Source organism: Copadichromis virginalis, linkage group LG20 (genome assembly GCF_057382275.1).
Source record: "Copadichromis virginalis isolate Kocher_CV1m ecotype Utaka linkage group LG20, C_Virginalis_male_GT1.1, whole genome shotgun sequence".
Lineage (NCBI taxonomy): Eukaryota > Metazoa > Chordata > Actinopteri > Cichliformes > Cichlidae > Copadichromis > Copadichromis virginalis.
This window is the reverse complement of record NC_140637.1, coordinates 30,900,863-30,926,805: the sequence shown is the minus strand read 5'-3', so window position 1 is coordinate 30,926,805 and position 25,943 is coordinate 30,900,863. Positions and strand designations below refer to the sequence as shown.

General features: G+C 43.3%; 2 protein-coding genes and 2 long non-coding RNA genes across 5 annotated transcripts in view; 2 read left to right on the top strand and 2 right to left on the bottom strand.

Moving 5' to 3' along the window:
- plxnb3 (plexin B3) overlaps positions 1-5,856 on the top strand; it is a 31,028-nt gene extending 25,172 nt beyond the window's left edge. The window contains exons 35-38 of the mRNA XM_085444090.1: positions 1-65; positions 215-290; positions 384-458; positions 1,751-5,856. Coding sequence (XP_085300216.1) covers positions 1-65; positions 215-290; positions 384-458; positions 1,751-1,855 — 321 coding nt within the window. The 3' untranslated portion in view covers positions 1,856-5,856. The remainder of the gene's footprint in view (positions 66-214; positions 291-383; positions 459-1,750) is intronic.
- On the bottom strand, positions 5,779-7,871 carry LOC146685152 (uncharacterized). Its single transcript, XR_014917196.1, has 3 exons — positions 7,799-7,871; positions 6,081-6,248; positions 5,779-5,977 (listed from the first exon to the last, which is right to left on the bottom strand). It is a non-coding gene; the product is annotated as an uncharacterized LOC146685152 (long non-coding RNA).
- A 4-nt stretch (positions 7,872-7,875) lies between these two features.
- srpk3 (SRSF protein kinase 3) lies at positions 7,876-24,945 on the top strand. 2 transcript variants are annotated; one of them, XM_085444091.1, is made up of 17 exons: positions 7,876-8,326; positions 9,320-9,416; positions 13,923-15,055; positions 15,152-15,260; positions 15,349-15,436; positions 15,527-15,614; positions 16,437-16,543; positions 16,630-16,795; positions 17,174-17,199; positions 18,796-18,888; positions 18,981-19,032; positions 19,112-19,330; positions 20,316-20,413; positions 20,516-20,623; positions 22,575-22,644; positions 22,765-22,857; positions 23,015-24,945. In XM_085444091.1, the coding sequence occupies exons 1-17, from the start codon at positions 8,317-8,319 to the stop codon at positions 23,197-23,199; spliced, it is 2,742 nt and encodes a 913-aa protein (XP_085300217.1). In that variant the 5' UTR covers positions 7,876-8,316; the 3' UTR covers positions 23,200-24,945. The 2 variants fall into 2 exon arrangements, with proteins under 2 accessions (XP_085300217.1, XP_085300218.1); XM_085444092.1 differs by having other exon boundaries at positions 7,877-8,326; positions 9,323-9,416.
- On the bottom strand, positions 21,095-23,100 carry LOC146685151 (uncharacterized). The gene is made up of 3 exons (XR_014917195.1): positions 23,038-23,100; positions 22,736-22,887; positions 21,095-21,365 (listed from the first exon to the last, which is right to left on the bottom strand). It is a non-coding gene; the product is annotated as an uncharacterized LOC146685151 (long non-coding RNA).
- Positions 24,946-25,943: the final 998 nt, after the last annotated feature.

Here is a 25,943-nt window from a genome sequence, read left to right as displayed (position 1 = left end):
GACTCGCCTGTAAACAAGCTGCTGTACGCCAGAGAGATCCCCAGATACAAACAGCTGGTGGAAAGGTGAGACAGCTTCTTGTCCCCATTGTTTAACTCATAATGCACTATAGAGAGACTGTTTTTATGCTGTGGGGAAGATAAGATCTAATTTAGCTGATGATTCTTTGAGCCCGAGAGCCGCAGTACTGATAACCTTCTGTGTATGCGCTCAGGTATTACAGTGACATCCACAGTGCTGCGTCAGGCTGTTATCAAGAGATGAATTCCACTCTGACTGAACTTTCTGGGGTCAGTAAACACAGACTGAACAGAGCCTGAAATACTGAAATTCAGCTGTAAGAAAAACTGATGTTAAAACTGTCTTTGCCTGTCTGCCTCCAGAGTTTTGCATCAGAAATGAACAATCTTGTGGCTCTCCATGAGCTCTACAAGTACATCAACAAATATTATGATCAGGTAGTACACACACACACACACACACACACACACACACACACACACACACACACACACACACACACACTTGTTTTTATATCTCATTGGCATAATGTTTTCCCTAGCCCCTAACCATCAAAAATTAATGCCTAACCCTAACCCTCAACCTGACACTAAAACCACATTTTGAGTCTCAAACATGCCTTCAAACTCGTAGGAATGGGTATTTTGTCCCCGTAAGCGACTGTTGGTCTCCACAATTTTAGTAGCATGCAAATTTTCTGTCCTCACATAGATGTCTAAACATGTACACACACACACAGGCTATGGGCTGGTAATGGCTTGGATGCTATTGGGATGTAGATGGACGGATCAATGGATGGATACTTTAATACTTTAATTTCCCTTGTGGCATCAATATTGTGTTACAGCAGCAAGATAAAAATAAAAATAATGGAGTCTACAATAAATAAGCAACATAGTTAAAATAAAGGTGCCACCTATTAATGAGGGCCTTATACTGTGAGAGAGTGCTGCATGGTATTTATATAAAAGTGATAAAAACAGTAAAGAATGGGATCGTCTGACAGGCATTTTCACCTCTCACTAAATCTATTTTCAGCCCTGACTTTTTTTTTTAAGCAACTGTAAGTAGATTACAGGTTCATTGTCAGGTTTACCTGATAACTTTTTTTTAAATAAAATAAAATAAAAAATAAATTATTTTATTTACAAGAAAAGAAACAGAACAGTAAATCTGATTTTATCTCAGCATCTGTTTCTAAATAAATCTAAATGTTGAAGTCAGTGTATCCAAGTAAGTCACGCTGCCAGATCATTATCTGTTTTTTATGATAATCTGTGAAAAAATAGCCATTTTATTTGTTTTTATTTATAGGAAAAATAAAATATAAAAGTAGTTCTGAGGGAAAACTTATCTTATACTACAATATGTGAGTCCTCCACAAGTCTTCTGATTAAGAAACAGTTTGTGTCTGAATAGTTCGTATAAAGTTTATTTACTGTGAACACCTGTAAGTTCTCACTTAGCACTTTAATTGCACTACAAATGTTTTATATACATTTGCAGTGCATTAAGTGTATTATATAAATAAAATACTTGGTAACAGGTGCACTCTGTTCTTCTGAAGAAATCACGAAGTATTCAGATTACATTGCATTTTTGCAATCCAGTGGTTAAAATGACAGATTACAATAAAAGAAACAAACATGTATTTGGTTATTAGCAGCTCTCTAGACTAATCTTACACTTCTGCACTTGTCCAACTCTCTGTACTGTGTCTACTGCTCAGATCATCATGTCTCTGGAGGAGGACAGTTCAGGGCAGAAGATGCAGCTGGCCTATCGGTTGCAGCAGGTCGCCGCCTTGGTGGAGAACAAGGTCACGGACCTCTGATGTGTTTTTATCTTAAATGAGGAGAGGAGGATGATGGAGGATGGGGATGAAGAATCATAAGAAACATCTTTACAAAGACTGAAGCAGTGGAAATGACTGGACTGCTGTGGCACTGTGTCTTCCTGCTGTGTGCATCTGTGTGTGTGTGTGTGTGTGTGTGTGTGTGTGTGTGTGTGTGTGTGTGTGTGTGTGTGTGTGTGTGTCAGGATATATGAGCTTTTATAGTCCGACTCAGGAGATCCTAGGTCTTTAGATTTCCTCACAGAGCAGCAGCACTGAAACTAAAGTTAAACTAACCTAAACCAAACCTGAAGCCGCATTACGCCGACTGACACCAGCCTATGGTGGAGAACGACAATCTTACCAATTAGATCAGGGAATATCACCATCACCTGCTGCCTTGCACTATGTTTCCCAGAGTTCCCTGCTGTTCTACTGTCTGTGAGTCAAAAAGCACAAGTGAAATACTCAGATTCTCATGTATTGATTATTGAGCTCCTGGTCGCAGACGTGCTGTTTGTAAGTTTCGCCTTTTCTACTGAAACCAGCAGCTCTGATGTTGCCGATCTGGGCAGAGTTTTAAGAAGCGCAATAAAAGAACCAAAATCAGGGAGCATTTAAACCACGTTTCAGCGTGACTCCAGTTTCTCATTAACAGTGACCTGCTGGTCCCAGTCCTTCCAGCCTTCCTCAGTTACAGGTGTGGGTCCAGACTGCTTCATCAATCTGTTTTGTATGAGTGCAGCTTTAGATTTAGTTTGAAACTAAACCAGCGAGTGCTGAATGTGACCAAGTGAGGATCTTTGTCAGAGATGAAAACAAATTCAATCCACATCTTTTTTAAACTGTGGACTCCAAGGAAGGGACTGCAGTGGTAACAGGATCCAGTGTGACAGTCCTCTCCTAGACTGTCCCAGACTAATGATCCAGTCTGAACTTTAGCTTTAAGAAGAGTGAGAGTTTGAAGCTTAGTCTTCAAAGTAAACAGGGTGTCTGCTTCCCAAAGCCAAAGTGGGAGCTGGCTCTACTTCTCTTTCTATTTTAGGAAACCCTTACTCTAGACAATCCTTTTGATTTCACCAGATGTGTTCAGCAGCATCTCTCCACTCTGATATGCTGAAAGGAAAAAGTACTTTTACCACTTACAGAAGTAGTTATGAATCAGGTGGGTGTCATGCATGCTCATACACACCACAATTGCAAACTTCAGCCACAGTCCTCACCCACATCAGCTGGTAGCTCAGCATGTTTTTAACTGCTTCAGCCTGCCCGCAGTTGCTTTGATGTGCAAGCTGCTTTGCAGCCCAGCTTCACCTTTCATGGTGCATCTGACTTCATCAAAGTGATATATCTTCACTGATGTCTGCTCTGCCCTGTGCTGGGTTTTATCTTGCTCTCCCTGCCTATTGCTGATGTGCATTGAAGGATATGTGCTCTAATGTCATTTTATTTCTAATTGTTAAAGTTCATAGATTATTTTAATGTTATAAATAAACCCTTTTGAATTGTCTATTCAGAAGGGTTTATAACCGTTTTCCTGTAACTCCATAATGAAGCTAAGAAGCAGGTCACTATGGCTATTGTGTGCAAGAAACTTTTTAACTCTTTTCTCCTTGAAAGGAACCCTTGAAGCTCTTTTCTGTCTTGTTTCAGTCCCTGTTCCTGCTAGTACGCTTGCTGGAGCATTTTAGGTGATTGAAGGCTTCTCAGAGTGCAGCTGGAGCTTCTTAGGACCGAAGGAATTGAACAAAAGTCCAGCCTACGAATGACTGATGTCCTTAATTTAGACAGTATTGTGCAGGTGAAAGGAGGCAGTGGTGGAGACGGAGACTGGAGTCACACTGAATGTTGAACTGAAACATTGAAGTCGAACCTGCTGAAAAAACAATCTAAAATCTGTGGGAGGAGTTAAAGAGTGTGTGTGTGTGTGTGTGTGTGTGTGTGTGTGTGTGTGTGTGTGTGTGTGTGTGTGTGTGTGTGTGTGTGTGTGTGTGTGTGTGTGTGTCTGTGTGTTTGTGTAAGCGACATAAAGAGATAAAGAGTGGCTGTGTGCTAGCTAGTTACTAACTTATTGTGTGTACATACTGTAAGTCCTATTTATACTTATTTAATCCCAGCTGTGCCTTCACTCTTGCAGCTAGGTGGCACTGTCTGTTCTGACAGCAGCCTTATTGATCACGTATCCCCCTGCTCATTTGGAAAATAAATCAGTTTAAATGCTTAACTTGTATTGAACCAGGGAAGGAAAAACAACAACAGCAACTTACACAAACCCTGACAATATGCCAGAAGAACCCACCCCCACCAAACACAACAGAGTAAAGCCACAAACCCTGAGCACAAACAGCACGTACCACACTGTGCTCGGCTGCTGTTTCAGGTCACAGATTGTGGCGATTGTAGCTTCCTGTTTTTCTCTGCTTGGCGTGTATGTCCCCCAGCATTTCTGCTGAGTTGCAACTGTTAAAAATGTTTTTTATCATTAGGTGGACGCAGTGTACTTCAAGAACGAAGCTACGAGTAACTTGAAACACTGGTCCAGGTGTCGTGCCACGGTTGTTACCGACTGCTGCCACATCCATTGTTATGGTAGCCGTTTTCATCTACTTTAGATCTGCTGAGCTACACGTGACAGGTATTAGTTTACAGCTCTGATATCAGATCTGCCCGAATCTAATGAGTGAAGTTTAAGAGATCGAAGGCTCATTTTTATTACCATTACCCAACACACGGTGGTAAAAGGAAATTGTAGACGTAGCTGCTGCATGCTACTAATGAAAAAAGGATGGGCGATGAATTCAGCAGCCTGAAGAAAAGAAAAAAAAGGAAGAAAAGAAAGAAATCTGGTGGTACACCGCTGGATCCTCCTGCATTGCTTGGCAGATGGCAGCAGGGTGAACAGGCTGTGGATGGGGTGGGTTTTATCTGTGCATGTATCTCACCAGTATCACTTTTACTGGGTAGATGGATGCTGCTGATGCCCTGCGTGGTTTTAATCACCAACCACAGAGCTTTCAGGTCTTGGGCTGTTCACATCCAGTACCACATTTTAAATCTATGGATGCTTTCTCGTTCTCATCAGTATTGTAATGTTTATAGCACAAAAACGGTCGGAGCCCTCGAGGATCCGGACTCACTGCACATACCGGGATTAAAGGGTCGTGTAAATTCCAGATCCCGGTTTAAAGAGTCAACATCTCTCGGGATATTTGGATTCTGCTCGACGTCACAGCTGGGTCTTCAAGGCAGCCATGATGTTTCAGCTGTTAGTGTGTCGTCTTGGTCTTTGTGGATGGCGTTGACGACACTGGGTGCGTGCCCCCGGTGTTTATGGCCTCTGGCTGGACTGAACCTAGCAGGTGGACTCTGATGATGGTCCCTGCTACTGAACTGAACCAAACCAGAGACCTGAACCAGATTTTGCTGACCCAGTTCTTCCTGCTGGACTTTTCTTCTTCTTCTATTTCTGACTCTGTGTTTTGCTTGTGTGCTTTTTGAGCCTGTGTTTGACCCGTAGTTGTAGTTCTTCGGTCACAATAGATTTCTGCATGCGTGTGTTGATGATGATGATGATGCAGATGCAGATTTATGGTGCTTCTTCAGTATAATTTTCTTTCTTTTGTTTTAAAGGTGAGGGGCGGGGCTTAAAACCTGCCTTGTCAGTGATGATGCGCATGTCACCTGATCTCTGTACAGTTTGATCCTCAGCTCTAATTGGTTGAGCTCTGTTTGTTACGAAATTGTTTTTTTTTTTCTACTATAAGGGAATAAAAAATAAATAAAAGAAACTTTAAGGGTTTGTATAAAAGAACTCCAGGATCAGTTGTTTCTACTGACTGTGTACAGTTTGCTAACAGTGTGTAAATGTGCCTGTAAATACCTGTCTGAGGATGATGATGATGATGATTCAGTCTGCAATGGAAATGTGCTTTTATTGTGAAAAGGCAGGAGGCCAAACACAATTTGTATCATGTAAAAATAAAGTTATAATTTTAACAGTTCTCAGCTGTGCTGTGGCATCTCAAACTTTAGTTCTGATGTCATGATGACATCATTTCTCACGACATCATCATGAGAAGTCTGGATTTTCTGTTTCCTGGGGGGAAACGAGGCCCTCTGGACCTGTAGCAAAAAACATTTTTCCTTCTGGATTATTTTTATCATGTTTTTGACAAAAGAGGTGAGACAGTATGTTTGGATCTTTTTATGAATCGTAATAAATCACCTTTCTTTAGCTCCTAGGGTTGTCACAGCCCCATGACCCACTTTATAGCATCAACCATTTTGATTTCAGACCATTGAATGAGCAGCAGCAGAGATGTTGGTGTTGGAAAAGTCACAAACTTTTGCCATCTCTCTCTCCTGTAGTTTGTGTTTTGCCCTTGGTCTCCCTCTGCTCCAAAGAGAAGGAAAGAATAGTCAGGACAACAGGCTTTTTACAACATGAAACCTTCTTCATCTCTTTCATTTTCAAGCTTTTCAAATAAGATATGAAGTTCATGCATAAGTTCAACAAGAACAATCTGCAATATTAACTCATCTGCTTGCTTTCCTGGATGTTTAGCTGCTAGTCACTACCATTTTCCCATGCTGTCAAACTCCGTACTGGCATCATTACACCAGTCCAGTCATCTTCTTGCCGCCTTCTTTGACCCAGTCAGCCGCCACTCTGCATGCTTTGAAGAAGAGCACTGAGATACATTCTCCCTTTCAGACTCTCCTTCCCATCTTCACCTCACCCGAGTTACTCACTCCATCCAAGCCTTCATCTTAATCTTCACCACCATCAGGACCTAAACTACGGGGGTCCTGCCCTAAATCCTGTCCCCGCTGGGATTCCATTCTGCCATGATGGGTCATCAGAGTCCAGTGGCCAAATAGATGAATTAATTTCTCTGTCTCAATAGATTTTGTTCAGTTCTTCCGAATGATCTCTCCATATTGAAATAATATTTGGCACAGCTGCAGTGTGCATCATTTATTGTTATATTATTGCCTTATTACAGCTGCTTTTATGATCTCACTTGTAACGGAGATTATGGTAACATATATTACAATATTTCATATTGAACCTTTATTTAAATTCATAATAAGGCAATGTGACAAGATAGCATACCTTTCAGTTAAACAAAGGGCAGTAAGAATGTGTCATCATTCTCAAAAATATTTGAAACTACTTCTAGAGAAAAATACTTGTGCTAATATTCCAGCTGTGTGTGTGTGTTGGCTCTTATATGTGCATCATCAACTTGAGCATGGCTCACAGAGATCAATTTCCCGTCGATGAGACAAAAAATGTGAGAAATGACGAAAGCCCTTTGATGAATGTAAGCATTTTGTGTGCACAAAACCCACAATATACAAGTTCTTGAGCTGAATGCATCTGGAATCTGCCTCAGCATCAGCTCTGCTGCAGCATATGCTGGAGGAAAATGAAGCCTGCCATCCTGCTGTGATTACAGATAGTGAATTAACCACATCCCAGCACACATAGGAGAAGTTTGCCTTCAGCACTTTATGACAGCAAGAAGAAGAAGAAAAGCTTTCTGACAGATATTCTTTCTAAGCTTGCCTAACATGGTCTATTTTAACAGAAACCACAGCCAAGGAGTTTTGTGGCTTAAACCTAAACGGTTTAATGCATATATTCCACCGTTTAATCTCAGCAGTCCTGCAAAGTGCTTAACAATGTGTCTCGCATTCACCCATTGACAGGAATGCCATGAGAAAGCAGCATCGTGCTCAAGGACACTAATAAATAAATAGAAATAGTAACTATGTACACATGTATCCTATCCTGGTCTCCCAGGTATTACCCAACATCAGCATCAGCAGCAGATTCAGCTTACTTCCTCTGACTTCTCTGACGTCATTTTTGCACATGAACAATAAGAATGGGCACTGGGTTGTTGCTGTTTTGTTATCACAGACACCCTAAATTACCTTCTAGATGCGCCACTGCTCCCAGTTTAGCTCGTGGCCGGTCACTGCGCATGCGTAAAGCCCGGTGTCCGGTGTCAGGCTGTCAGCAGCTGTTGAGTCCATGAACGGCAAGACCGAGACAGCGAATTAAACACACCCAAATAAAGCGTGCGGACCAGGTTCTGGACCGGCTCAGAGACGAACAGGTCGGGGCGGATTCAGCAGGACCAGCTGGTGATCTGCAGCTGGAGCTAACGGAGCTAACAGGCTAACTGACAGCGGACCGACAGCTCTTATCTAACGGGCTAACGGACAGGCCAGCGGCTCGTGGTAACCACGCTGCACCGTGCGGATCCGCCTCGACCCGATCTAATTTTTGGACTTTCGGAACCTCCTGCAGCCGCATTGTTTACGGAGTCCAGCGGCTGTTTTTTTGTGAAGCTCGACCGGGTCGAGGACGCTCGAGAGCCGTCAGAGCACGTCAGCCCGGACAAGATAGACGCTCTCTGACCGGTTCGGACTGGGGACCGGGAGCCGAGATGCTGATAGGTAAAGTAGACTGGATTTAGTTCGGTGTTACAGCTCGATACAGTTGGAGTCAACGCTAACATGCTAAGCTAGCTCGCATCAGCTTGAGGTACCAGGCTGTGACACACACGGACTGGGGTTTCGGGTTCCGCCAACTTCAATGCCAGACTCCATTCGAAAAATGTTGTATTTAAGGGTTTTGCCTCTTTATCAGATAACTGTCGAATTCACCGACCTGACTTACGTCTCAAATTAAATAAAAACGTCTGCTGATAAATTCGGCACACGATTGAGCCTCCAGGTGACACTTCATTAACTCAAATCTCTAATGTATTCCATGATTGTCGCCTCTACACCACCCCATCCCGGGTTCAGGGTTATGGAGAACAGGATCTTTGGAGTTATTGTTTTCGGTCATAAACGTGCAGTCTTGTGTTATATGTTTTCAGGCCGTACTGTAGGGTTGTGTCAGGTTACCATCATCCGGTGCTGTTTTCTGTTTTAATAGTTGTGTAGGTGCTACACAACTATTAAAGATCCCAAATTTAAGAATTTTATGAATCGTGTTTGGTTCGTGTTCTACTGTTTTGTCGTGAATCTAGGGAATATATGCATGACAGCTGGTTACAATGTGTTGGATATTTGTAGCAGTGATGTGTGTGTACTATGTACTGTTTTCTTGTATTTTATTAATTAGTATCAAACATCAGAATAAACAGTAACATGTAATCTGGCAGTTTTACATCTTTATGCAAATTAAACTATACAACATACAAAAGATTACTTTTTGTAAAATGCTGGTAACATAATGCTAATCTAAATTATCTAATATTTATGGAACAGACTTGTCAGAGTTATGATAGTGTTATTTTAAAGTATTTTGATTATTTATTTATGATGATATTTTTAACAGGAAGGCTCACATCATTGGATTTTCACATTATTAATGGTGTTTGTTATGTGATTGAACCTTGTGTTAATGATGTATTTTAAAGACGTTGTTCCTCCTCTCAGCAGCAGTCGGTGCCGGATCCGGAAACCCTGCCGGCACGGGCAAGAAACACCGCCGCAGAGGCAAAAAACACCGGAGAATTCGAGCTGAAGAGAACCGGTAAGAAACCAGCAGAGACTGTAGACTGGATCAGCTGCTTACCCCATACACAAACTCACAGGCTAAATTTAGAGGCGTGTCTTAATGTGAATGCATGTGGGTGCACTCCAAGAAAATTGGTTTTAACTTCCTGTGTGTCACCTCCATTCATTTAGAGCATTGATTTTTACTCCTTAATCTGATTTCCTGATCGCGTCATATTAACAAGTTCTGAAAAGTTTGAGCTCATTTATCTTATCAAAGAATTATCTCTGGTGTCTTAATGAGCTTTCACTTTTTCTAATTTGTGTAACTTTAAAGTTCAAGATTGCTTCATAAGATAAGATTGCTATTATGCTTTAATATCACAGAAACACATTAGAACCAACCTGTTCATTTTTCCCCTTGTCAGAACTTAACCAGCATCTTCAGCTGTGGGGAAACATTTTTAGATTTTCTTTATTTCTGCATGAAAGTGACGTTATACAAGTTCTAAAACTAGACAAAAATAACCTAACTAAATGGATAAAATGCAAATATTGTCATTTGTTGTTGATTTATTTTCAGAAAATGACTCAGTATTATTTATCTGTGAGGGGGAAGGTGAAAGTGTGTGAGGGATTAGCCGTAGATTTGAAGATGAACTTGTTATCAGATGTTTTTTATTCAGTGGGATTGCAATCAGGTGTGAGTAAGCCCCGCTTTTTCCCTTGCAGGTCATAGATCTATCAAAGTGTGGTTATCATAACCCATGTTAATGTTAATGTTCATAAGCGTGTCATCACTGTGCAACGTCGGTGCACATTCTCCACACATTATGTGGAGGAAACAGAAGGCTGTTTGAGCAGTGCTTTGTAAGTGGATGAGCCTGTTACAGAACTTTTTAGGTTTAACTTTGAAGCATCATCTGTAGAAAAAGGAAAACACTGCATTTCAGCATACGAACCTAATCCCATCTGTGAAACATGGTGGCAGTAGTACATGGTTTGGGCTTGTTTTCTCAATCATGTCAGCAAACATTGAAGGATAATTTCAGGAAACCTGAAATAGGAGAAAGTCGATCATGCACCAAGAAAATAAGCATCAGCATACACACTGTTAGTGCAAAGAATGATCAGAGAATAATGGAGATGGCCGTGAAATAGTCTGAAGTGAGGCGTTCACGTCAGTTACATGAGCTGAAGTTTGGACTAAAAACTCCTGCAAGCCGGTGTGCAGGACTAATCAAGAGTTATGTTTAGTTGTAGTTATCGCAGCATCGATGGGTTTGCACCAGTTATTGAAGCACAGGTTAATATTGTCTCCCTTTTATTTTTATGTAAATAAATCAACAGCTAAGACCAATATTTATGTTGAATTTGGTTAATATGGTTCTTATTTCTACCTCTATGACATGTTTGTGCAGAAATATAGAAAACTGCAGATCAGCTGTACCAGAGTAAAGCTCTGAGTGTACAGACAGCCTTTTTTTTTTTTTTTTTTTTTGCACTTTTGTCATCTGTTCTTTCGTGTTTTGTTTTGTTTGTTTTTTTTTACAGAAAATAAATCTTTTGAATCTCTGCGTTGATGGTGTTTGAAATCCATCACAAAAACAGCCTCAGCACACTCTTTTTCTTTTTTCCCCTCTGCTCTGCTCTCGCGGTGCTCTTAGACCATCTCTGGGAACACTTCTGTGCTCTTCACTGGCACCTCTCTCTCACGACCACTTAAATTCAAGAAAGGTCGTGACTTACAGTATCAACACTGTAGTTAAGGATAGAGAAGAAAAATTTAAAGAAGATGGTTTTTGTAACCTAGCAACAACAATCTCTCTCGCTGTGGACACGGACCCTAACAAAATGAGTGCAACATCTGCACCTGAGTGTTTCTGTTCTGCTAATATCCAGCTGTTTATGTTTATGCAGTTTAAGAAGCCCCCTCAGTCCACATGTCTAAATGTGGTCTTTTAGCTCCTGTCTCTTTAAGACCACCTTGCCCAAAAGCCCATTTTCTTCTGATTGGCCAACTCCAGGAAGCCTGCTGAGAGGCAGTACTCGTAGTTATCAGGGGTACTCACTGATATGTCACAGTGTATGATAGTCATTGTCATTGATCATGGAACCATACCTTACAAACTGGGCATCAGGTTGTGTTTAGTGAGACTTCTGTTGAGTCGACCCCTGCTGGTCATTAGAAAGAATGCAGGTGAAAGTACTTTACCTTTTCACACTGAGGCTATCGAGTCACTGGCTGTTTTGGAGACTACACAGAGCCTCGTTCACATGGCCTCCCAACCATTTACCTTTGACTTTATGCCTCTGCAGGTTTAAACTGAAGAACAGCTACCACGTCAAATGTTTAGTATTTTTACTCCTGAGCTGTAAAATGCTGACGAGGTGTTGTTGTCACCGTCCGGGGCAGGCAGCCGGTGTTGATACCCAAGTTTGTGAATGTGATAACTAAAAAATGAGGTGACGTAGTAGCACCTTAGGTGTATCGAGTTCAAATCTCAGTGATCTTGAACTCGAGGTCAAGTTTTCTGAATATCTTGTGAATGTAATAACTCTATAACAAGGTGATGTATCATTTAGAAATCGATACCATGGGTGTGTCTACACAGAGGCTGAGCGGTAGCACTGGCGGTTGGCAGTAGTTTAAATATTTGACAGGGACAATCAAAGTTTTTACTTGTGCACAGAAGGGGAAAGTCTCTGTGGAGCCATCCAGCCTGCTGTCTGCTATCTGCTACCTGGGTCTGATTGAAAATGAGTTGATTAGTAGGTGCTGATTTCCATGCGAAGTATTTGGAGTGATGGAGAACAAGCTCAAGTTTTTCAAAGTTTGCTGGTAGCTTTGGTTTTTCAGGTAACTGAAGAAACAGTAATACAGACGTTAAGACGAAGCAGATGTCTCCTTTCATGGTTCATGGTTGGCATTGCACTGGCTGAGTAATGACCTTTAATTTTCCATGACTAAAGAGCTGCCTGCCAGACCGAAGTGAGGGCATCAACACATGTGACAGTTAACTCAATCAGACTGGGTATTTACTGAGTTTAACTGCCCACGAATGAGGACTGACAGATTTCCAGTGAAAGTTTTGAGCTGTGAGTCTTGTCGATAAACAGCTCGTCACATAACGACACACAAAATGTCAGCGAAACAGCTAGCCTGCTGCAGGCTTCCTGCTAAGCTAGCTGCTGTCCCGCTGACAGAAACAGTTTTGGTCTCAGCCTGAAGACACTCAGATCCAATAATAGAACCGGAGACTGAATTATGATCCCACAACACACACACACACACACACACACACACACACGTGCGCACTTCAGTCTATTTCAGTACAGCTCAGGCAAACTTCAACAATGTCCATGACTCAGATATGATGGAAAGCAGCTCTCTGTTTGTGTGTGTGTGTGTGTGTGTGTTATTTGATCTCTGCAGGTTGTCTGTGTCCAGAATGAGATAATTACTGAGCTTGTAACAGTCCACAGAGCTAAGGGTTTAGTCTTTTTGTTTGTTTGTTTTTGTTTTCAAAAGTTTTTAAAATTATTTTTACAGAAACAAACAAAACAAACTGCTTGTCTGATTCCACCCACGGCAGTTTGTACACCAGCAAACACACACACACACACACACACACACACACACACACACACACACACACACACACACACACACACCTGCTTCATTTCAAAAAGCACAAAATAAACTTCTCCAAATCTTCATCCGAATGTCAAAAAGAGTCCTTCGACCTTCATATTTTACTGTCCGCATCTTTGTTGTGTGTACGAGGTTTCACCTGATTTGTCGTGTGGTCTGAGAGTTCATATTCCTGAAACGTTTCCAGTAACTTTTTGACATTTCAGCGACTGAGGTTCATCCTCGTTGGTTTATTTTCTCCCAGATTTAAAGGAGCTTTTCAAATTTCTTTGAAGTAGTCTTCTTACACATGAGTTACTCCCTTCTCGAAGTCTTTTAATCTTTCCACATGGTTGAACACTGTGAAATTATCATTATTATTTTTGTTATTATTGTATCAACTGGGGTTCTTCCTGGCTAAAAATGTGCCTTTTGATTGCACTTAAGCACGACTGGCCCCCTGGTCGTACATAAAAGCTGCATAATGATGAGACACAGAGTCTTTGTTACTTTATTCGACTGAAATCTCTGCATTTATTGGTATTTTTAGCCCTTTGAGAGACACAAAGGCATTTAATTTAAAATTTAATTAAAAAAGTAGGTTTTTTTTGTCACTGTCCATTTTTGACTTTTGGTGGATGAAACATTTTATAAATAAGAGAAATCCTGATCGGGCTCACGTAGCTGCCACTTGTGTGAGTTTATAGCTTTCCCCTGCAACCCATGTCTAAGATTCACAGCTGAATTATCTTTAATACTTTTGTCAGCAAACTAAATGTCTAAAAAATGTCCCCATAATTCTTGCCGATTATGAATTTTCTATTTTTTATTTATTTATTTTTTTTACTGGGAGTTTTCTGCCCTGTATTCTCAATCCACTCAATATACTCTACTTTCTTTTACCATCAGGTCTGATGACCTCTGTAACCTTCAGACTCTGGATGCTGACAGCAGGGTACCCACAGCACTCCCACAGACTGCTCTGCCACCCCATGAAAGCACTCCAGACACAACCACGCCGCATGGAAACGCGTTAGCATGTCCAGAAGATCCCAGAAGCACTCCAGACACAACAACACTACACGAAAACATGTCAACATCTCCAGAAGATCCCAGAAGCACTCCAGAAGTAACCATACTGCACAAAAGCGCATCAAAATCTCCAGAATATCCCAGAAGCGCTTCAGACACAACCACACTACACGAAAACATGTCAACATCTCCAGATGATCCTAGAAGCACTCCAGAAGTAACCACGCCACATGAAAACACCTCAGCATGCTCAGAAGATCCCTATGAAACTACCACGGCACCCCACCAAGAACCTCCACAGGAGCCCATACGAACACCCCCGTTAACCACTGAAATCACAGCGCTGAATGCTCCCCGTACGCCGTCACCACCTCCCCTCCAGATCTCATCACCATTTCTAGGCACAATAATTTCCCCCGAGGAACCCCTGGTACCTCCTCAAACTGCCCTCAGCAGCTATAAGTTTTGCAACCGGTCACCTCCTGCAGCTTCTCCACATTCTCCTCACAGTCCCAGCCAACCACTGCCAACTGTTACTCAGAGTAATAATACCCAGGATTCCTCCAGATCGCCTCACAGAACTCTTCAGTCCGTCACAGCAGACGGTCAAACAGAGCTCTACAAATCGCCTCCTACCTCACCGCACACGGTTACCCACAATGCCTCTAAGTCCCCGTCGGTGTCTGCTACGCATCCTGCCAAAGCTCCTCCCACTCCTCCATTAAGCCCCTCCCAACCCGATCCTTACCTGCTTACCTCAGTGACCTTTACGTCCAGTGTCTCCTCCCACCTGTACTCCCCCCTCTGCTCCTCCTCCCCCTCTTTCATGCGCTCTCTCGACTCTCTGGGACCTCCCATTAGCCTTCCTCCCATGATGCCAACGGCAACCCATCAACTGACCTCACCTCCTCCAGCTATGACCCCGCCCCCTCCAGAGTTAACCCCACCCCCAGCCCAGCTGCTGGGCTCTGATGATGAGGAGCAGGAGGACCCGTCTGATTACTGTAAAGGTGAGAATTTATCAGAGAAACCTGCAAGAGTAAAGATCTGTCGTGGGTTTAAAATCAAATAAAAGCTCTGGTTTCTTCTCTTTCTGTGCGCTCCAGGTGGATACTACCCTGTGGATATTGGCGATCTGTTTAACGGGAGGTACCATGTGGTCAGGAAACTAGGCTGGGGACACTTTTCCACCGTCTGGCTCTGCTGGGATCTGCAGTACGGCACACATGATGTTTTGAAGACAGTTCGTTGGCTTTTTGCATGGTTTCTGTTGTCACATGATCTGAATCTGTGTCTGATTCAGGAAGAAGCGTTTTGTGGCGCTGAAAGTGGTGAAGAGCGCTCCTCATTACACTGAGACGGCTCTGGACGAGATCAAACTGCTGCGATGCGTGAGTGTTTGCTCTCTTATGCTTTCTCTAAACAACGGCAACAACGTGGGCTGTGGCTCAGGTAACCAGAGTGTCTGTCGGTCCCTCCAGGTGAGAGACAGCGACCCCTCTGACCCCTACAGAGAAACCATCGTCCAGCTCATTGATGACTTCAAGATCTCTGGAGTCAATGGAGTGCGTATCCTTTAACCAAGTTTTCTAATTTCTTTTTTAAAAGATTTATTTTTCCATCTTTCAGAATGACGCTACACGCTAATTAGTGATCAATATAAAAAATGACCCCCTTGTTTGTAATTTGAAAGTTCAGTCACTGCTGTGGAGCTAGCTCCAGCATTTCCCATGTAGCTTTTTCATACTGGAAAGCTGACCAGTCGCTGTTGTTGTGATTCATTGAATCATTCAGCGGCTGTGCCACAGTCTGGCCCTGCAGTGGGACAGACATGAAGACCTGTGTTATCCTTTCATTGTCTGTGGATATACACCACAGTGTTTCGGATCGACACAATCCTGAGCCCTGTTACTGCAAATGTGAAAAGTCACAGGTCTTTCGTTGCACAGTTGTGAACAGGAATCCTTCCTCTTCGCCCTTAAGGTCGGCAGATCAAAGACATCGAGAAGAAGAAGAAGAAGAAGCTGAGAATGAATTAAACTCTTTGCTGTACTTTCCTGATTATTATCAATTAAGAATTTTTATATTTGTTGAGGTATTTTAAGGTGGTGTTGTGTAAATCTACGCGGGCTGACGACATCATATCAAAGCAAATCTGCTGGTTCTGTTCTGGAGATTCACCAGCACACGAAGAACCGGTTAGCGAGCCGCTATACGAAGCTCAGCGAGGCTGCAGAGCAGGACAGATCCATCCGTGAAGGAGACTTGCTGGAGAGGAAGCTGATTATGTTTTTCCATTCGTTTTTACCAAGTAGACTTGGTACTTGTGTGGTACTGTTTAATAATTAATTTTAGAAAGAGTGGGCTGTTAGTTTCCTCAGCCGTTCTCAGATGTCTGTATGGTTCTGGAAGTTTTGGGCCACCAGCTCTTAAAGTGGATCATCAAGTCAAACTACATGGGACTTCCTCTGGCCTGTGTCAAGGCCATCATCAGACAGGTAGCGCATGCAAACACAGATCTATACAGTATATATACAGTGACTTGGACTTGCTGACCCGCATGGACTCGGCTGTGCGCTTGCAGGTGCTGCAGGGTCTGGATTACCTCCACACCAAGTGTAAGATCATCCACACTGACATCAAACCAGAGAACATCCTGCTGGAGGTTGATGAGGTTTACGTCAGGAGATTGGCAGCTGAAGCTACTATCTGGCAGAGAGCTGGAGCCCCACCCCCTTCTGGATCATCAGGTGATCAGCTGCTATGTGATTGGTCGGAACTAGGAAGCGTTAGTGTCTCTTTTTAAGTGTCAGGAACCTGCTAATGAAGCTTTTGTCAAGTGTTTTCCAATCAAAGTGAGAAATCGATCAGTGAGCTCAGTGATCAGTGACAAACAGAAATGTTTAATGCTAAGACGTGTTACATACAGTTACTGGGAGCTGTGGTTTCCACTCCATCCAGAGAGACATCTACCTGCCTGTCTGTCTGCTTTCTGAGCTGTCTCCTTCTCCTTTCTTACACAGCTCTAACTGCACTGTTTCTCCTGTCTCTCTGTTTTCCTCCTTTTCTTCTTCCTGTTTCTGCCGTTTCCTCCCTGTTTGTCTGTCCCTGTGTGTCTCTCTCTCTAGTTAGCACGGCTCCCAGGGATCTAGAGGTAAGTGTCCAGATGTGATGCCTACTGTATTCAAGTGCAACCTCTAAACACCTAGGTCAGGGGTGGCCAACTCCAGGCCTCCAGAGCCGGTGTCCTGCAGGTTTTAGATGTGTCCTGGATCCAACACAGCTGATTCAAATGGCTAAATTACCTCCTCAACATTTCTTGAAGTTCTCCAGAGGCCTGGTAATGAATTAATCATTTGATTCAGGTGTGTTGACCCAGGGTGTTATCTAAAGCCTGCAGGACACCGGCTCTCAAGGCCTGGAGTTGGCCACCCCTGACCTAGGATATCTTTCCTTTATCTGGCTTCAAATACCCTAAAATCATCAATCAGGCTAAGCAGTCATGTGGAGATTATCGGCTTGATACCTTTAGTTAGAATCACCACAAACTCCAGTGGCAATTGTTTGGCAGTATGTAGTCGACTGAAAACATGGAAGGGTCTACTAGCATATTTTTATATGCAGGTATAGTGTAAAAAAGCACTGTATTGATGTGTGAGTGTAAAACAGTGTGAGTGGCCAGTAAAACTGGAAAGCCCTGGAACCAGTCCTGTTAAAACCAGAAAGAAAATCAGACTGTGTGAATTATTAGACTGATCGGTATCATCGTTCCAACACTGAGGCACAGCAAGATCATTTTTAAAATAATTATTCTTCAGCTCGTGTTGAAATGTGAGAGCAGGGGAGAGCAGGCATATACAAAAGTAATAAATGTAGAAGCTCCCTTATTCATGAGGTCGCCACAGCAGGTAGCGTCACACCAGGGACCTTTTGCATGTTACACTATGGAGCCACAAGTAGGTAAAAAGTTCACAATCAACCTGGTAATACGCTGGTGTGCAACTAAAAGGGTTTGCTGTTTCTATATGGAGCAAAATGGCTCTAAGATTACTTGCTGCTAGTGGGACAGAAATTTAGGCAGGAATTATGTTTTCACTTCTGCTGAGTACTGTATCTCTCACTGAAGCTAATCAGGAATGAAAAATTATTTGGGTCTCAAAAAACTGGAGAAACTCCTTCTGCGAGCATTATATGTGCTGCATACCTGCAAAGAAGGGGTGGGGAACTCCAGCCTCGAGGGCCGGTGTCCTGCAGGTTTTAGATCTCACCCTGGGTCAACACACCTGAATCAAATGATTAGTTCATTACCAGACATGTTGAGGAGGTAATTTAGCCATTTGAATCAGCTGTGTTGGATCAGGGATATATCTAAACCCTGCAGGACAGCGGCCTTCGAGGCCTGGAGTTCTCCCACTCCTGCTCTAAGGTATCTCAAACAGGATAAGTTATCCTGCTGCTGTTCTCCATAAGAACTGCGTTTGTGACACTGAAAAGATGAGTTCAAACCTGAAGTTACCTCACTCAGCCTCAGATCCTGCCTTGTAGTGCAGGTATCAGATACGTTATAGCTGTAGTAAACTACTGCAAGCTGATTGGCCGAAGGTCAAGAAAAGGAACTGTGTGCATGGGTGTGTGTTGTCAGTAACAACAGGCGTGTGTTTGAGCGTCTTGATTACAGAAACATAAAATTGTTACTGTTGTTGTTGAAGCCTCACTGTCCTGCTGCCTGTCTCGCCCTGTGTGCGCGCAGATCGGAAAACTGTCTAAAAACAAGAAGAAGAAGTTGAAAAGAAAAGCAAAGCGACAGCAGAAGTTGTTAGAGGAGAGACTGTTTGATATACAGGTACAGTAGCACTGCAGTAATAGTACTGTGAAACATGCTGCACCAGTCCTCCAGCAGTACTGCAGGGTTAACTCTTCTGTTTGTGTGTTCAGAGGATGGAGGAAGACGATGGTGTGCTGCAGGCTGAGGATGCAGACAGTATCGGTGAGTGTGACCGTTAGTAAAGGCCGAAGTAGAATTTGTTGTCTAACACAGTATAAATACGGTGTTTCTTTGTTCTTAGGCTCTCTGGTTGTCAATGGCAACACGTCCTGCTCTATAGCCAATAGCAAAACCAGCCCAGAGTCCAACTGCTCTTGGTTTGAGGATGGGTGTAACGGCCACGCCCCCGGACGGTTCTCAAGTCCCGCTTCTGGCCTATCAGGGTTCTCCAGCTCAGTGATGTCAGCAACGTCTGAATCTGCACTTTCTACTCAGTCCGGATACTCGAGTGGACGAGAAGGTTGGACACGCTCACACGTTTCAATTTAATACTTCGCCTTTATCGTTTGTAGTCTGTTTTTGTAGCAACTGAGAGATTTTTGGCCCATTCTCCCTAGAAAGACTTCCAGTTTTATATTTCACTACTATCTTTCTCACACTGCTCTAAGTTATTCTACAGATTTTAGGATAAAGAGCAGGTTCTGATCAGGGGACTGAGGACCAGCCCAGGGAGGCATCCCCTACAATGATATGATGATGAAGCAAAGGAGTTGTTCTACTCTTAGCTCCTCCCACAGATCTTTCAGAGGAAGCTGATTTGTGCTCCTTGTATCAAAGGGATCCTCAGACTCAACAATTCAGACAGCCCACTGTCCCCAAAATTCTATCCAAAAATGTTCTGTACACAGCATAAGCTAACCACACTTGAAGGGACTTCTTCAGCTCAATGGTTGGTTAGGGAACTCTGAACTGGAGGTGGAACGTGGCCCATTTGTACTCTGAGTCCTGTAATCTCTGCCAAATGAAAGTTTAAATCTCCTGGACTGGGACCTCTGCCAAACACTCCCACTCCACCCTCGCTATATGCTTTAGTATGCCAGACATGCTCCCCCACCTCATGATCCTACTCGCCGCCGAGTGGTGATCTTTTGACAGTTTGACTCGTCTTCATCCAAACAGCTGAAAGAGTTACAGCCACAGGTCCGATGATGCAGTCAGAAAATCTAGAATTGAGTGGCAGCCTAGGATGTCCTGTTGCTAACTGGACTCATGATGAACATGCTAATGCTCAAACATGGTGTTATGGGCAAACTAATCCAATAATAGAGCACCACCACCCCGGACCACCAGGTTTGTCCACGTGACCACTGAAGCCACCCAGCAGAAGTTCTTCCAGCACCTCACTCAGTGTCTGCAAATTAGCCAACTCCTTCTAAATCCTGCATTAACACAAACAGCAGTTAAACCAATCAGGTTTAACTGATTTTCCTTTTTTTAAATTTCAGCATTCAGCGCCTCCGACTTTGTCCTGAGTCCTCTGGATTCCCAGAACGCAGACAAGATCAGAGTGAAGATCGCTGATCTGGGAAATGCATGCTGGGTGGTGAGAATCCTTTTTCATGGTCATCTCTTCCTCTCGTTTATTTTCCCGTCAGACCAATCAGACGGCTCCTCTCTCTTTTCCCGTCTTATGTCTCTTTTCCAGCACAAACACTTCACAGAGGACATTCAGACCAGACAGTACAGAGCTCTGGAGGTTCTGATTGGAGCAGAGTACGGACCCCCGGCTGACATCTGGAGCACTGCCTGCATGGTACACGTACTCACTGGTGCAAAATACATAGACATGCTTTACATGCGGGATTTTCCCCAGTCTGACTGTTACAGCATATTCATCAGACCATTGTTGTATGTAGCCATTAAATATTGTCCCTGTGTATAAATAAATAGGCCTTTTATTTCGAAAGCAATTCCCTAAAATAAACGAGATGAGAGCAGTGGTGTGTGTGAAACAACTCTGCCTAAACTCTGCGTTTTATACACGGTCCCTGCACGATCCCATTTCCAAGTCATCTGATCTGGATAATTTGATGAAGATTGTTTTTTTTTCAAGGTTGATCTGACAGATTGTTTATGAAATGCAGTTTCTACCCATCTGGCAACACATAAAAGTTGCTGATCTGTGTTTTTCTGTTATTCTGACTGGTTTGAGGGTCACACAGTAATGGGAGTGTTGGCTGTCACTGCACAAAATGATGCTCAGAAGAGATTTTGCAAGTCTCAGATTTGGTGTGGTGGTGTCAATTCAGTTCAATTTTATTTATACAGCGCCAAATCACAACAAAAGTCGCCTCAAGGCGCTTTATATTGTACAGTAGATACAGAGAAAAACCCAACAATCATATGAACCCCTATGAGCAGCACTTTGGCAACAGTGGGAAGGAAAAACTTCCTTTTAACAGGAAGAAACCTCCAGCAGAACCAGGGTCAGGGAGGGGCGGGGCCATCTGCTGCGACCAGTTGGGGTGAGAGAAGGAAGACAGGATGAAGACATGCTGTGGAAGAGAGCCAGAGATTAACAACAGATATGATTCAATGCAGAGAGGTCTGTTAATACATAGTGAGTGAGAAAGGTGACTGGAAAGGAAAAACTCAATGCATCATGGGAATCCCCGGCAGCCTACGTCTATTGCAGCATAACTAAGGGAGGATTCAGGGTCACCTGATCCAGCCCTAACTATATGCTTTAACAAAAAGGAAAGTTTGAAGCCTAATCTTAAAAGTAGAGATAGTGTCTGTCTCCTGAATCCAAACTGGAAGCTGGTTCCACAGAAGAGGGGCCTGAAAACTGAAGGCTCTGCCTCCCATTCTACTTTTAAATACTCTAGGAACAAATGGGAGGGAGAGCCTTTCTCTTTTCAGAAAGACATCTACTGTGATAAAGTCTACTCTCCTGCTGTGTAATCAATTATTGTAAATGTTATCAGGAAATCATCAGACAGGAGAGGGTTTTCAGGAAACACTGTTAAATGTTCAGTTTCTATGCCATATGTTAAAACAAGATCTAGAGTGTGATAAAAGGGTTTTTACATTTTGAGAGAAGCCAATTGAGTCTAATAACAGATTAAATGCCATGTTGAGGCTGTCATTTTTAGCATCTACATGGATGTTAAAATCACCCACAATAATTATTTTATCTGAGCTGAGCACTAAATCAGATAAAAAGTCTGAGAAATCAGACAGAAACTCTGTGTAAGGCCCAGGTGGACGATAGATGATAACAAGTAAGACTGGTTTCTGAGTTTTACAGCTGGGGTGGACAATGTTAAGCATCAGGCTTTCAAATGAATTAAAAGTCTGTCTGGGTCTTTGGTTGATTAACAGGCTGGTGTGAAAAATTGCTGCCACGCCGCCCCCTCGGCCTGTGCTTCGAGGTTTCTGGTAGTTAGAATGACTCGGGGGTGTTGATTCATTTAAACTAACATAATCATCCTGCTGCAACCAGGTTTCTGTAAGGCAGAGTAAACTGTGTAAACTGTACTGCGAGCTCGGTCCTGAGACGTTTTGCTTTAGGCGAATTTAAATTCACTTGGTATTCTTATAGGTGCAGGCAGCAGACCTTCTGATTGCGTGCACTGATCTATGCAGAGAATGTACACACCGCCACCCGTGTGTCCTTCATCTGTGTTTCCCTGACAAGTTATTGATGTGTGATTCAGTCAGTGGTCACATGACTAAATGAAACATTGATTTTGGTGTTTCAGGCGTTTGAGCTGGCAACAGGAGATTACCTGTTCGAGCCCCATTCAGGAGAAGACTACACCAGAGATGAAGGTACTACTGCACAGCTGGCAGTACACTCAGCTGTACCACCCACACACACACACACAGTACTGTAGTGTTAGACTGACTGTGTTTACACTACCTCAGTGTGACTTTTCACTGTGTGTTCAGATCACATCGCTCACATCATCGAGCTGTTGGGGCCGATTCCTTTGCCCTTCGCTTTGTCTGGCAGGTACTCCAGAGAGTACTTCAGCAGGAGAGGTGAGACAGTTTACCTTCAGTGATCCTAAACTGTAGAGAAAGGAGGGGAAAGTTGGAACTCTTGTTGCAGATGGTAAAGCTTGGGAGTTTTTCTGTCCTCCTTATTCAGTGAACCTGGTTGTTTTTAAAACCAGATGCCTCACTCTTCCTGTCTCAGGTGACCTGCGTCACATCTCCAACCTGAAGCCGTGGGGTCTGTTCGAGGTTCTGCTGGAGAAGTACGAGTGGCCACTGGACCAGGCGGCTCAGTTCAGTGACTTCCTGCTGACCATGTTGGAGCTGCAGCCTGAGCGTAGGGCGACGGCGGCGGAGTGCCTGCAGCACCCGTGGCTGCAGACATAGATGCGCACGCAGCCTCAGGGGCTGCACGCAGAGACAGTCGGCGGTCGGGGAGGGTTGGAAGCGTCTGTTGAGTTCACATAATGTGGGAAATTGTTATCTTGATCATGTGTCTGCGCTGATTCCTGAAGTAACTGGATGATTGATTGGCTGAGGCTGGATCCAAACTGAATCGGAGTCCTCACGTCTCATATGTGAGTATTTTAATATGTTCAGTATAATTTCTGATAGAAAACTCCAGTTCTTCCAAGTTTCTCTTTTTTTCTACATCGAACTTAAACCTGCGTCTCCTGCTGACTTGTTGTGGGACTTCCTGTGCTTAAATAAGAGTCAGGTGGACTTAAGTCCGAACAGGTGATGCAGCAGTAAACACAGCCTGTTTCTAAAGACCAGTTTAACCAACATGCAGTCTTTATTGATGTGTCCACTGAAGCGAAATAAGCTGTACTCTTCCTCCTTTGATCTTCCTGTGTTGATTAAGTTTGACTGTGCGGAGGTGAGTTTTTTGCCCTCCCCGAGGTCAAACGTCAGCGATCAGGGCCGTCCTGCTCCTAACTTTTATCAGCCGCTCGCAGACGTTTTTATCTCTTTATGCACACCTCACAAAAGTCTGCATTTTTGCAGGCTTTGCTTGAGGATATTAGCGTAGTGTTGTGACGTTAAATATAGTTTTAGTGTTAATAAGCATGGGAAATGACGTTTAGTGTGTTGGTTTGCGGCAGAAGGAAATGCAGAACTGAATCAGAGCACATCAAAGTTCCTTATATTAAGAATTTTTAAAAAATGTAAATTTTAATATTTATTAGTTACGTTTCATTCACTGTAAGCGAACGACACCAGTGAATGCCAGTGAAGTGTGTGAGGGCGTTTGATGAGCGAGAGGATTTTGTTTTGTGTGTTTGCTGCGTTGGCACCTTTGTGTCGACTTTACTCCAGAGTTTGGATCTGTTATTAGTCACAAAATGACGGGAAAATTAAAGCTGGGCTCACGTCCTAACCTGCTTCATCCTTGTCTGTCACTTTCAGTAAAGCAAGGATATCTCTGCCCTGAACCTTTTGCCATTGCTGTTCTTCCTCCCGCAGTTTTCTAAGCAATCCACTGCTTTCAGCCTTTTTTATTTTTATTTTAAATTAAATATAAAACTATGCTGAAATGCTACAATGAGCCTAGCCGGTGTTGACGAAGCCTTACGGTGGAAACATTTGGATTCAGCCTCAGTCTTCTCACCTCTGCTGACCTTTGGCTCGGTTGAATGAGCGAGTTTTAAGTTTCCTTCCTGCACTTTGTCTCTGTCCCGGTCACTCGGCTGCATTTCTCTGATTTCTGCTGAGTTCATATTTACCTGTCCCTTTGTCACTTCCTGCTGAACCTGTGAGATGATGACTATTGATTACTGATCAGAGACTTCTAGGACTCGTGAATCTCCCTGATGACTTTTGTTTAGATGAGCACACTGTAGCTTCCCGACAACAGTTGACCCCCACCCACCCACCCAGCCCACACTGACCACAGTATTATTGATGATGGTATTGATCTTTGTAGCTGAAGGTCAAACCGAATTGTCCTCTGATGACCTCTGACCTCCCCTGTTCACCTGCCCTCACCTCTTTCTATGTTCATATGATAAATAGTGCCTTGAAATAACCCCACCCCCTCCTCCCCATCACATTGATATAATAAGGTTGTTTTTTTTCTACATGTCAGTGTGGAATGTTTCTTCTGTGAAAATAAAGATGAACGAACACTCACCTGACTTTTAGTTGAAGCTTTATTGATCACTTGCAGTATATGCTGGGTTACTGCTGTTTATCACCTCCTTTATATGCATTCATTATTTCATGGCTAATTCTTCTGACTTTTTAAAATCAGTCATTAGAAGAAAAACCTGAAACTGAAGACGTTGCCTTTGATTGAAGCCGTTCTCACTGCTTTATATCCTCCTGAGATGACGAGAGACGTCTGCTTATTTCACTGCATCTGCTTAAATTGAAGGGGAGCCTGCTTTTCAACACACAAATCAGTGTACAAGAAGCCGGGGCTGATTCTGTGTCAGAGCCGGATTTAGCTGCTGATGGGCCTGTGGCAGAAACTGATCCTGGGAAAACACCACTTGCAGCTGCATTACATTCCAACTGTGGTGGGCTGGTTAAGGCCTCGCTCACACAGGCCCAGTGACCGATCAGTGACCCCCCTCCCTATTTAGGGAAAAACGTGTATTCCCCAGCTGGTTGGTGAGAACTGCAACTGGTTGCAGAGAAAGACACGGGCCAGAAGTTGCTGTGAGTAGTTCAACTACAGGTGCCTGTAGACTAAGCTGCTCGTGTTCACTCAAAACAATGCTTGCATTTCGAGCAGACGCATTTGCAGTAGACTCTGCTCGCTGCTAAAAATATATTTTTTCCTTTAATGCAAAGTCAAGCTGCACAGAGCAAATAAGGAGAGCAGGAGTTCTGGCACATAGAGGCAGTCTATATTTCAAATTACGACCCCACGCAGACTGAAATTCCAGCTGAGCGAAAGCTTGAACAAAGCTGTCGGACGTGAACCTGGTGTGTTCCCGTAGAGAGGCTCATCAGGTCGATGTCATCCATGCAGTGGTGCACAGCACAGAGGACCAGTTTCTTAAACACAGTATGAAGCCGTCGGCGAACTGTTCTTGAGCTAACCTGAAGGCCACATAAAGTTTGGAGGTCTGTAGCGATTGACCCCGCTCTGATTTTACCACCTCATGGCTGAGTTGCTGTCA

Bases quoted from the DNA above. Each gene is read 5' to 3' on its own strand.
- srpk3 (XM_085444091.1), top strand. The intron at 17,200-18,795 runs GTAAGTGTCCAG...GTGTGCGCGCAG, and splicing joins CGGCTCCCAGGGATCTAGAG to ATCGGAAAACTGTCTAAAAA. The intron at 19,033-19,111 runs GTGAGTGTGACC...CTTTGTTCTTAG, and splicing joins TGAGGATGCAGACAGTATCG to GCTCTCTGGTTGTCAATGGC.